The 12,803-nt window shown below is 39.5% G+C and overlaps 1 protein-coding gene across 1 annotated transcript in view; it reads right to left on the bottom strand.

Moving 5' to 3' along the window:
• The window catches only part of igfbp2b (insulin-like growth factor binding protein 2b), a 30,893-nt gene extending 18,302 nt beyond the window's left edge, over positions 1–12,591 (bottom strand). Inside the window, exon 1 of the mRNA XM_084724227.1 lies at positions 12,173–12,591. Within this exon, the coding sequence (XP_084580353.1) occupies positions 12,173–12,533 (361 nt within the window). The 5' untranslated portion in view covers positions 12,534–12,591. The remainder of the gene's footprint in view (positions 1–12,172) is intronic.
• Between the last annotated feature and the right edge of the window lie 212 nt (positions 12,592–12,803).

Below are 12,803 nucleotides of genomic sequence, written 5' to 3' on the forward strand. Positions count from 1 at the left end.
AATAAATTACAGCTGACAGGAACACCATTAGTTTTGGAGGTATTTGGTCATAAACCAGTCTTAGACAAAGAATAATCCAATGCCATCGGATAAAAGGTCAGAGGATTATCAATATGATTACAGTTCATCCTGAGGACAAAAAATGCAGCAAACAATGACCATTAAACAGCTTCACTCTAACTCAGAGATGTCAGCCTGCTGGTTGCACTAGCTTAAAAGTCAGCAAACTGCCAGAGTTACTAAGACTAAGACTAAGCTGCAGTTATGCAGCCCCATATGCAACAAACTGCAATGCACTGTGTATTCTGACACCTTTCTATCAGAACCAGCATTAACGTCTTCAGCAATTTGAGTAACAGTAGCTCATCTGTTGCTTCGGCCCACACAGGCCAGCCTTCGCTCCCCACGTGCATCAGTGAGCCTTGGCCGCCCATGATCCTGTTGCCGGTTCACCACTGTTTCTTCTTTGGACCACTTTTGATAGATACTGACCACTGCAGACTGGGAACACTCCACAAGAGCTGCAGTTTTGGAGATGCTCTGACCCGGTCGTCTAGACATTACAATTTGGTCCTTGTCAAACTTGCTCAAATCTTTACGCTTGTCCATTTTTCCTGCTTCTAACACATCAACTTTGAGGACAAAATGTTCAGTTGCTGCCTAATATATCCCACCCACTAACAGGTGCCATGATGAAGAGAAAATCAGTGTTATTCACTTCACCTGTCAGTAGTCATAAAGTTATGCCTGATTGATGTGTCATTATTGTTGCCTTGTATAGCCCGATTTTATGCGACTTTAGCCACATAAGGAAATCTTGCCAATCTGATTATGCAATTAGAAAGGCAACACTTTCCACAGGCAAGCAGTTAAAACTGTGTGGCCACAGGGAGGACCAAGACATTTCAAGAAGTCAAATTATGTTGCGGTGTGTGAGTGATGGCTAAAAGTCATAAATTCCAACCTCCAGCTGAGCACATGAGCTTAGAACATTGATCCAAGTTGTGTTAAGATATACACAAACCTCAGAAGACACTCTCACATGTAGTGAGAGATTCTGGAGAACACATTAAAAATGTTCAGAGAGAGAGGCCCTGTTGCTCTCAGAGACTTATGTTCACTTATGTTTCAAAAGACGACATTCAGTGGAGCTAAAAAGCTAACGGAGGTGCAAATATATAGAGGTTAAGTTGTAAAAACCCAAACTTATTTATGTACGTGTATTTAAGACCTTGTTTTCTATAGACACGTAGTGTATAGGAACTCATGACAGCATGTTCCAGGGAGAACAAGAAAACAACATGTCTTTAGCCAACAGCTGTCATCTAAATACTGTGTTGTTGATTCTGTATTCAGTGCCATAGAAACTACCTGTCTAGAGCTGTTGGGAGTGTTGGCTGTAGGTACTGCCTTTGAGCAATGCTTTCACAATCCTCTCACAGCACAGAATGAGTAATGTCTTTCCAGAGTTGCTTAGCATTAATGTATTTGCCCTGTTATCGTATACACTGAAGCTGTGTCTCAAAAACTTCACTGTGCTTCCACTGCCAAGAAAGTGGCCTTACAGTACTTCAAACCATTGTCAGTGTAAATGGTTCCTCTCAAAGCTTGGCCACTTCAAACACTTTACAGCTGGAAAACAGACAAAAAGAAATTGAATAATGAAGAAGGCTTTGCCTAGCCAGAGGACTCCTTCAAACCTTTTACGGTTTGCTAGTTCTTTCAGCTCTTGATGTTGCTATGCTTCAATGTGGCCATGTGTGTCATCACAACCAAATGGAGTCGCCTTTGTAGTTCAAAGAGAAAACTGTGGCCAATTGGCACTCCTACAGGCTTTAAAGGACAATAAGTGCAGTCTAAGGTCGAGGTGATTTTCTCTTGCAAAACATATGTTTTTACCATCAATATAAGTGCTCATAGTGTAGATTGACACCCAATTCAAAAACGTCTGTCCAGTGTTGTAGTGCAGAGAACCAGTGTGCATATTTTGCGCAAAATGTATTTAGATCTTTCACATTTAAAAGGCTACTGCTAACAATTTTAACAGTGCAAGTGTAGAACTGGTCTGCATGGGCTATAATCCACACCATCTGTCCATACACTTTTTATCTGGCCTCCTTCCTTGTTCATTTTAAGACGGCAATCATACGACTTCTCCTAGAAATACCTACACTGGACCCAGACATTCTCAATCATTCCCAGTCAGTCTGAAAAAAACAAAAAAAAACAAAAAACAAAAAAAGGATTCCTTGCAAAGGTCCTAGAAGGAGTCTTTGTAGAGCAGATAATTTTCTGAGTTCCTCCTTAAGGTTATGAATGTTCTTCTTTTAGCTGGTGACTGTAGTCATGACACCGTTTCAGTCCTGTTGAATCTGTCTGCTTTTAACACTGGTGATCGCAGTATTTTTTGACTTTTACATCTTAAAAATTGTGTGGGTATCTCAGGTTTGGTTTTAGATTGGTCTTATATTTATTTGTCAGGAAGGTAATTTTGTGGGAAAACTGAGAATTCTATATCAGCTCCAGTACCGCCAAAATATGTTCCACAGGTTTTGAATTTTTGGGCCCTCTCAATTTTCCATTTATATGGTACTGCTTGAACAATCATTAAAATAACCCAATATTAGTTGCCATTTCTATGCCAGTGACACACAATTATATCTCTCCTTTGACACAAATGACACCAGTCAATCAAGCAACAGTTACAGTAAATCTGAAATTATGATAACAGGCCCAGTCACATCACAGAATTTCATCTCCTAATTATAGCAAGTAGCGGTTAGTTGGAAATGCATCATGAATATACAGATATTTCTGAGTCTGACCATTTTTAGAAACCTTTGGAATAATGTAAGAACACAACTGAACATAGGTCTTCATCAGTCTAGCACTTTTAGACATTTTAATGCAGAAATGTTTTAGCTTTAACTATAGACTACTGCTGAGTAGTTTTATCTATAACAATGCATAATGATTAGGGGTGTCACAATTTCAATAATAAATCGAAAACTGATCAAAATGTGCTTTTAATTATAATAAGAATTGAATCTAATGGCAGAATCAGGAATTCTCTGGCATGAGGAAGAATCTGAAGAAGAAAACAACACTTTTAAAACGGCACAGTATAGCTTGCCAGCCATGATATCACACTTGATACCATATAAATCAAAGAAGAATTTGAAAATCTAGACTAAATGACAGTTGTCAAGGCATAAAACCACTGATCTGTTGATCTTTACAAATCAAGACTTGATAGTCTAACAACAGCATAGATGTCAGCGCAAAATAAAATAATGTCATATCAAATTGTGGATCTGGAGAATCGTGACACACCTAATTATAACTGACATGTAGAAGACATGTTGTTCGGTGAAACTTGATCTTTAAAGTCACTAATAATCACTGTGGAGTAAATTTAGTGGAGTTGAAAGTACAACATTTCTCATGAAATGTAGCTAAGCATAAAGTAGCATTTAAATGAAATTTTAAACTCCTAATTAAAGTAAAAGTGGCTCAAAATTGTACTTAAGTACAATTGTTGAATACTTCAGTAAATATCAACTCTGCCTTATTAATGGTCTAATCATATAATGCATTGTGTAACTTTTCAGCATGAACTGTTTTTAAATTAGCACAAAGGAGGGAGGGCTTTCTATTTACACCTCAGGGGGAGTATTCTCAGAATTGCAGGCACCGACATGCAGTTCCCACCCAAAGTGATCTCGTTTGGCTTCACCTTTTCCTGTGGATGTGTGCTGCACACACACTGTGCACACACATCTACATAGAGTAATTAAAGACCTGAGAGAGTGAGTGAAGGAGAAGGAGCATGTCTAAGCAGAGGATTACCTGCAGGCAACAAGGGCAGTCTTGGACCACGACAGCATAAGAAAAGAAAGGAGAGAGAAGCAGACAGAGATGTACGAGGAAAGTGTGATAAAGGATTACAACAGGGCAGTGGTTTCCTATTGGCTGGAGAAGGGGGGTTGTCAGTACACAGGACTGGTTTTCTGCATGTTTAAATAGCATAAAAATACACAGATGGCCCTCTCTTATCAGATAGTGGTGAGTTGGACATGGGGAGAGCCACAGTGGAGCATGTGGTTGTGGCAACTGTATCGCAAGGTAATAACGCAAATACTGGACGATTCTCCAAAACCCTGGATCACATTCAATGACAACACTTGAAAATGTCTTCCTTTTTACAAATCTGTACTTGCCAACTATGGCAAAGGTTAGGTGATTATGAAAAAGAAATAATGATTAAAGGGATGGTTGGGATTATCTGAAGTTGGGTCATCCTAGGTACAATAGTCTGTAGTAGTAATAGGGTAATAATGTGTTACCTACAGTAGATGCTGCATGGCATGTCCCCAGTTTAGAGAAGCAGAGGGGAGAACCAACATTGAAACTAAGCAATGGACTGCTGTGGACAGGATCCTCAGCCAAACGTATCTAGGCCAGCTAAAAAACATCTATATCTGTTTAAGTGTACACAATATTTAGGCTATTTTGACTGCTTCACCTTGCCGCCAGACAATATTTTCCAATAGTGAAATATGTTCTGTATATAAGCCTAAAATTGTTCTTCCTCACTTAACAAGACTCCATTGACAAAATCAGTCATTTCGCCTTGGAGAAAGCAGGGGTTGCTGTCTACTGCTACCTTGATCAGTTAGCTTGTGTGTTATTGTGTGACTCCCATGTCTGGTTGAGCGAGAGAGAGCGATACAATGGCTATTTCCTGTCAGAAATGGCTGCCTGATGGCAAGGTTAAAAGTGGTTATTTTACTTTTATTTAACCAGATAAGTCAATTGAGAACCAATAATGATGACCTGGACAAGAGGCAGCAACAGGAAGTAAGCTGACAAATGACAAGAAAACCTAGATACAACTAGAACAGGAAAATGACCTCATGATAGAACTAATACCAATAAATCAATTGAGTATGGAGTATGGAGTGATGACCGATTGACCAATGAGCACAGGTCACAATGATGAGAGCTGAAAGGGGCACCAATAACAAAGCGTATGGTAGATAACGCCCAGTTTATTAACAAGATTATTGGAGGCACACCTGTAGATCACATCACCAGAATTTTAACTAGGGATGCTTTGCAGGCTGGGTAAAATATGATTTGTTTTATATTGTACCATTAAACTGGGGGACCTTTTTGAAAGTTTTGTTTTATTGCTGACCCAGAGCAGTTCATTGCTTAGCTTTGCTGTTGGTCTGTCAAGCACCATCTACTGTAAGTAATACACTGACTATCAATAAACACCTCATACAACCCCACTTCAAATAATCCAAACTATCACTTTAAAACACTATGGATAGATTTTCTGCTTTTCAATATGTCAAATGAACACACTGTTGTGCTGAACAGAGAGTACGCATTACACAACAGACCTTGCCTGCATAAGTACAGTACATGCTGAAATGTTAACAGCTAACACAACTATTGTTGTTAACAGACACACCACACCTGCCTTGGACTTCAAGACCTTGTGAGAGATTGTGAATTAATTTTCTTTGTCCACAAGTCAAACAAAGGAAAATATTTTTATTCATTTGGAGGCTAAAGCTCAAACACAAACACACACTCATCATACCAGGCTGAAACCTTGGTGGACCATGACTGAGGGAACATTTCCAAGTTGACTCCCATTGCAAAAATAGTGCATGTAGAAACAACAAAGATGATGTGCCACAACATTTTTCAGATTTAAACCATGGTCTTCAAACGTCAGTGTTCAGGCTTAGTATTGTTTATAATATTACAATACCAGTAACAATACCAGTACACTGAAAGTGACACTGATATCAATAGAGTACTTCATTTGATACCTATCATGTCAATGGAAGCATTTATGCATTCATTTTTTTGTATAGGTGGCTTGTAGTATAGCCATACTTTCAAATGTTTTCATGCTCAATCTCATCACACCCTAGACTGTATGTGTTGTAGCTGCTGTGCTACTGGGCTGATCACTGATCAGATCAAATGGAAGAAAACTTGCAGTAAGCAAAACCATACAAATTATTTTTTTTTCTAGATCTGGGTAAACAAGGAGTGGCTGGAGGTATTGTTTGACTGAAGAAGTTTTGGTCCTGTTTGGCACTGGGTTATTTCAGTCAGTACCAAAACCCAGCCCTAATCAGTGTTGTTGTTTTCTGTCATTTTTGCAATGTGAGAATTTGCAAAAGTCCTGTTACTGCAAAGTGTGGAGGACTAGGAGGAGCAGAGGAATGCCACAGTAATGAATCAGCAGTATAAAAGAGTGAAATTATGCAAAACTGTAAGGGGACATGAAGTGTGCTCACATCAGACAGAGCTGGAGTGGTTTATTTGAACTTTGGACTGTTTACTCAGGCTGTCGGGCTGTTTATTTCAGTTTAGCTGAGGTGAGAATAATGCCATTTGAACTCAGGATCACACCAAATGACCACGACAAAAAGCTTAAAAATGCAAGTCTCTGTTCTCTTTCAAGTGAACAGCAGTATGGTTATTTAGGAGTGAGTATGTAACCTCAACCAACTACAGGAAACGACCCCAAAATGTGCATTTTAATGGCTACAAAGTAGACAGATGCTGACATCTGATAGCCAGCAGTTGTTCATGCTTGAAAAGCCAAGCATAGCACAGTGAACCGAGGGAAAACCGCAGTCTGATCTGATGCTCATTTTCAGCTTTTCTTTTATGCGTTCTAACTGGTTTGCACACTAAAGATGGTAAATCACAGCAGAGAGCGCAGACAAGTCCATCATGCTTAGCTAAAGTTACAGGGGTCAGGGATTGGGTTTGTTTTTACTACCCTCTCCCAACCAAGCCTCAAGCTGTCTTTAAAGAATCCTGAAAAAATCCCCTCTGTTGAATCTTTTATTGTCTGAAAAGCTTTCAGTCCAAAACCTTATCAAATACATTCCTCAGAGAGTTCACCCAAGAAACATAATTGACTCTTCCTCTTTCACTCTGTGCGCCAGTAACAGTTGAGCAAGCCTGACACCTCGGTCAACTTTCTCTGTCTCAGTTTCCCATGCTTAGATTTGCAATGTGCTCGGCTCAACTAAATTGAAAAGAAAACTGAATTTTGAAGATGGTTAAAAGATGTTTCTGTGGGGACCTGTAAAAGTGACATGTATTCACATCTTCTGTTAGAAAAATGCTAGCTAGCTAGCTATGTATGAAAAGTCTTTTTTTCAGTGATGAGACTAATTAATCAATCACCGTAATTGCTTGCATCTTTGAGAACTGTAAGTCATGGCATTTCGTCATGGCATGTAGGATAATTAGACTGTGTGTTTTACTTTTAATTAGCTTACCTTGTTAAAACTCAGTACCTGCTATCTTAGAGTCATGTGGCTGTGTTTTATTAGGGCCCGAGCACCGAACGGTGCGAGGACCCTATTGAAACGGAAGGAATTATTCTTTTTCTTATTTTTGAGGGCTTAAACATGCTCAAAAAGTCCCAGATTTTTGCACACTCATCAGGTCTTGTGAAAAATTCAATATTTTATGGTCGTTACAAAGGGGCGTGGCAAAATGGCTCAACAGCGCCCCCTAACAGTTTTCAAAATAGAAGCCCCCAGCTTTAACTTTGCCCTAGGCATACGAAGTTTGGTACACGTATGTATCATGCCGGGATGTACAAAAAAGCCTCTTGGAGCAACCCCCTAAACCCAACAGGAAGTTGGCCATTTTGAATTGTATTTTCAAATGAAGGTCATTTTTGGCCATTTTCACATGTCGTACTTTAACGAACTCCTCCTACAGATTTCATCGTATTGACTTCAAAATCGGTTTGTGCAAGCTTGACAACACTGTGATCAAAAGTTATTAAAATATCTTCCACATGTTGAACGGCGCGGCAGCTGCGGAAGGGCAAATTTTGATATCTCGCAACACCCACGTCAAAAAACACTTAATTGCTATAACTTTTGCATAAATGGTCCGATCTGCACCAAACGTCACATGGTGAATAAGAGTCCCGCCCTGAACACATCTATGTCAGAATATTCTGTGATTGTCATAGCGCCCCCTGGTGGCGACTGGAAATGACATGTTTTACTCTTTGAGGTCCTGCTCCAAGCACGTTGACCATATCCAACTCAAATCTGGTCAAAACATCTTTAACATGTTGATAATGGTGTATTATGAAAATCGTGCTGTGACGTCACACTGCGTTTCCGTGACGGAGTGGCGAAGTTGATGTTTTGCCAAAAATGAAAAATTAGCATTAACTTCACTATACTTAGTCAAATCTGCCTAAAGCTTTACATGTGTGTTAATGGTCCAGGTCTGAACATGTGACATGAGTTTCGTTGATGGGCGTGGCCAAATGGCTTGGCCACACCCCTTAAACATCAGCCCCTGCGGCACGTTTCACCAACATGCACAAAACTTGGTACACGTATGTATCACATCCAGACGCACAAAAAAGCCTCTTGGACCCATTGGCCAAACTCAACAGGAAGTCGGCCATTTTGAATTTTGTGACCATTTTTGTCTGTTTTTCACGTGTCGTATTTGAACGAACTCCTCCTACAGGATTGATAAGAACGGGTTCAAAATCACTGTGTACCATTTAGATAACATTGTGATCAAAAGTTATTAAAAGATTACGCCCTTGTTGAAGGGAGTGGCCATCAGGTGGCGTCGAGTTTTGATGTCTCGCCTTGAAAGACAAAATCGCTATAACTTGGGTGTACATGGTCCGATCCCCACCAAACTTCACAGGTGTCATAGAAGTCCCGGTCTGAACACACCCACATGACAATCAGGAGACATACACATAGCGCCACCTAGCGGCGACAGGAAGCGACATCAAATTCCTTAAGGGGATGTCAAAAGGCTGTGACAATCACAGAGCCTCTTCGCCCAGGGCGAATCCGGCCACGAGGCCCCGGCCGCTGGCCCCCGAGTGGCGCAGGGGTGCAAGGGCCCGTAAAACGCTGCTTGCAACTTTAATATAGAAGTGTATTTGCTCCATATATTAGTTTACCTATTGTTACATGTTGTTGTGAGTAGTGAGTACATTGTTTCCTCCTGCTAAAGTAGCTGAGATTATGCAGTAGGTGTAAAGGTGGGGTATGCAGGTTTTGTAAGTCGATGAATCTCAGTCCCAGTTGTTAAATACTGGTGCTTTGATTTGATAAAGTGTCCCATATACAGAAAATAAAGTATTATTATTAAAGTATTATAGTACTGTATTTCCTTTGGCAAAATCATGCATATATAAAATAAAGCCCATGTTCTGTAATGCTGCTCAATCTCACTGAAACCTTTAAAAGAGAGTTCATTTTGCTAAAATTAGCTACCTAACGATATGACGCTGTAAGTTGCTTATACAGTAAAAAGGAAGTTGACTGAAGTACCACCAGTACTCATATGTCATAGAGCAAAAAGGAGTGGGACTTAAGAGGGGTCACTTATAAACAAATTTAGCTTGATTGAGAAATTGGATTGCACCTGTTACCATGGAAATCTGCAACTTTCCCAACACCATTCTGAACAGCATCTGTGGTGTGCATCTTTTTTTTTTCATATTTATAGCATGTTCCAAAATTCAATCTGCTTCTAAGTTTTTCATTTTTAATATTAAATATTAAATCACTTTGCTCGCCTACATCAAAATAAGACACTCCCAGGACAGCTTTGAAGATATGTGGGTTACAGACGTGTTACGGGTTCATTGGAAGGATACTGCTTGTTTGTGTTCACAGATGTTGGCCTGCCACTGACTGCCAAACACATTGCATATGTCAAAATTCATTCTCAGGAATCAATGGTGACCCTTTGTCCCCTAATAACTGTAATCTGGGAGAGAAAAAGCTTGACATTTCTTTGTCCCAGCAGGATTGCAGGGTTATTTATTTTGGGTAGTTACTGTGACCAAATATGTTTGATGTAGATGTGGTTTTTCTGACATAAAAAGAGTCCTGCAGTGAAAATATTGTTTTGACTCGAGGCACAACTTCTCTGTGAAACTTCTATTACTCCTTTGTCAGGTAAGATGATGGGTCAAAAACAGGTGGATGGGTGATGCTCACATCCATGCAGAATATTAATTAATATTGTATATTTTAATAAATTACAGTATTTGACTAGTACTTGGCAGATGGCCAGTATTACAAACTACAAAAAAGGTTATACAGCCCTGCACTATCAGTTTAAGCTGTGGCTGCAGGTTGGCTAACAGTGTATCATGGTCCATAAATTAATGCCCTTGATAAATGAACATTTACCAGAAACAAGGGTAAATGCCTGCTGCACAAAAAGGTACCAGATTTTATATATTAGTTTTTGGTGTAGGCCTTTGATGTTCATCCTTTCATCAAAGTTACAGACTAAAAGTTTATTGAAAGCAGTACATCGTCATCACAGATGTGCTACATCTTAAATGTTTAGTTCCTGTCTGTATGTAATTTCCCATTAAGACAAACAAGTCTTTTGAAAAACCACAATGATGTACTCGCAGTATGACCCTAACAGTGACAGTAAATGTCAGGACCATATGAGTAGATATGATCGATTTTAGGGGAAAACTAAACATGTACAATCATTACTGTCAGTATAAGACTGGACAGAGTGTAGGCAATGCTTAAAGCCCTGAATTCCCTCATTGTGAAATCATGCAATAAACTGTAACCTAGTAGTAAAATTGAAAACAGTTTAATGTGGCTAACATAACCTTGAGAGTGGGTCAAAGAGCCTTCACCCTACTTTTAGTAAGAATTATAATCACAGACATAGGGCTGTGTTAAATGATTTTAATGCCCAACAGGCAGCACAACAAGCTGACAACACAGCATCTACCATATGTAGTATCACTTTATAATGTTTTTCACATGTTAGCAAACAGTTGCCAGGTTACACGTCCAGCAAGAACATAGCAAAAGAGTCGTATTCCTGGCTTCCTGATCAATGGAAGTCCCACATTCACCCTCATTTAGATCTGTTTTGGTCTTCACCAATTCCCAAATCCCTGGCCACAGTGTTCCCAGTGCCCGGATGCTTGCAGCAAAAATTCGAGCCTCAAATTGTTATACATGCTGAATTATTGTAACAAGATGCCCACTGTACATGCTGAGCTTTGGATTTCAACATAGATGCCGTCAAAGTAGTCTGGTTGAGCAGGTTCACTTGCACACACATACCTACAGTCCTTCATGGGAGAAACTACACGCAAAGCCAACGGAACAATTTCAATTTGGAAACAAGCAACAGAAATTACAATATGTATGCTTACAATATAACATACAAATGTAGTGTTTGGTGGTATGTCAGTGTTTAGTCCCAGGCAGCGCATGTAGCCATGTTGGACACTGATGTCCTTTCAGTAACACTCCTTCAATTCTTGTTTATTGTTTGTTCATTGTTTTTTGTTTGTATGCCCCTGCTGTTTTGAAGAATACTGCAACAACCAACATGTTGAGCACCATCTGCAGTGGCCTGAGCCAAGATGGCTCATGCAAGTAGCAACAAAGCTTAAGGAAAATATCTGTCTCTTAAAGCTACTAAATACCACAGTTTTCCCACCTACACTGTGAAAAAAAAGTTGAGAAAACTCATAATTTAATTGAAATTGCTTTCACTATTTTTAAGTTCTGACTTGAACTCAAACTCTTAAGTTTAACTTTGCAATGTTTTTGCTGACCTGTTATGTTCTGTTGAAATAATTTACTTTTCATCTTTAGATTAACATGAATCTTTGAGTTTTACTGTATTTCAAAAATTGTTAACAGTGAGCTGTGTCATTATCTCAGAGTATCATTGTTATCAAACAGAAAATTATTATCATCTATTATCATTATCTATTATCAATTATAATCAAATTTCATTATAATAAAAAACTAATAATAAATTCCCTTTAAATACTGTGTTTTCTCACCTATTTCTCCCTCTTTTTTTACAGTATAGTTGCTAACTCATGCTAGACAGCATATAGCAGGTATATCTGACCTTTTTATGCTGAAAACAGCTGCCTGAAAACAAAGTTGATGAGCAGTAAGTCTGAACCAAAATAGTAAAGTTGTCAGCTGTGGAACCAAAACAATGAGCTGCAAGACTCTAAAAGGCCAGTAAAGATGACAGTTTGGTTTGAGTTTGGTTTAATTAGTGCAGCTTTAATCTCCCTATATCAAGACTTTTTTTTATTAAAAGAACTTACCATTTGTAGCCTGGTGGTCCTGATTTGTGGTGACATCCAATTCCACTTTTTGTCCACACCGTCCTAAACCCTGGATGAGCTGCTGCAAAGGTAATTCAGCCTCCGTGCTCGGGTAGCACCTGTTGCCGCTGGAGCACCTGGGCGTGTAGACCCCGCAGAGCTCTCCCTCCTGCCTGGCACACACTGGACAGCAGCCGCAGCCCGGCTCCCTCACTATCTCTTGACATACTGCTGTGACTTTGGGACACGCAGCCAGACGCTCCGCGGTACAACTTGGGCATCGGAAAGCCAAATCCCCAAGCAAGATTCCAGGTAAAGCAAAATATGCAAACAGCAACCCGTAAGTAAAATATATGACCATCCTTACGCTTTCTAGGTTTATTAGTGACTACTGACAATCAGAGTGACCCTTGGACGATAACAGTATGAACCTCAGAATCCGGAAAGTCAACTATGTGGGTAAACATTGTGATTCCATTGACAGGGTCCTATCTACTCTCATGTTACTGCCCGACTGTATATCAAGAAACTCCATTACTTTCATCATCAAAGTGTACATCCTGGTTTATTTGTACAGATACAAAGTTTAAAGATGTATGATATATAGCAGAATTCCAAAAAGCCCACAAAG

This window comes from Lutjanus erythropterus, chromosome 8, assembly GCF_056507025.1.
Source record: "Lutjanus erythropterus isolate fLutEry1 chromosome 8, fLutEry1.hap2, whole genome shotgun sequence".
Lineage (NCBI taxonomy): Eukaryota > Metazoa > Chordata > Actinopteri > Lutjaniformes > Lutjanidae > Lutjanus > Lutjanus erythropterus.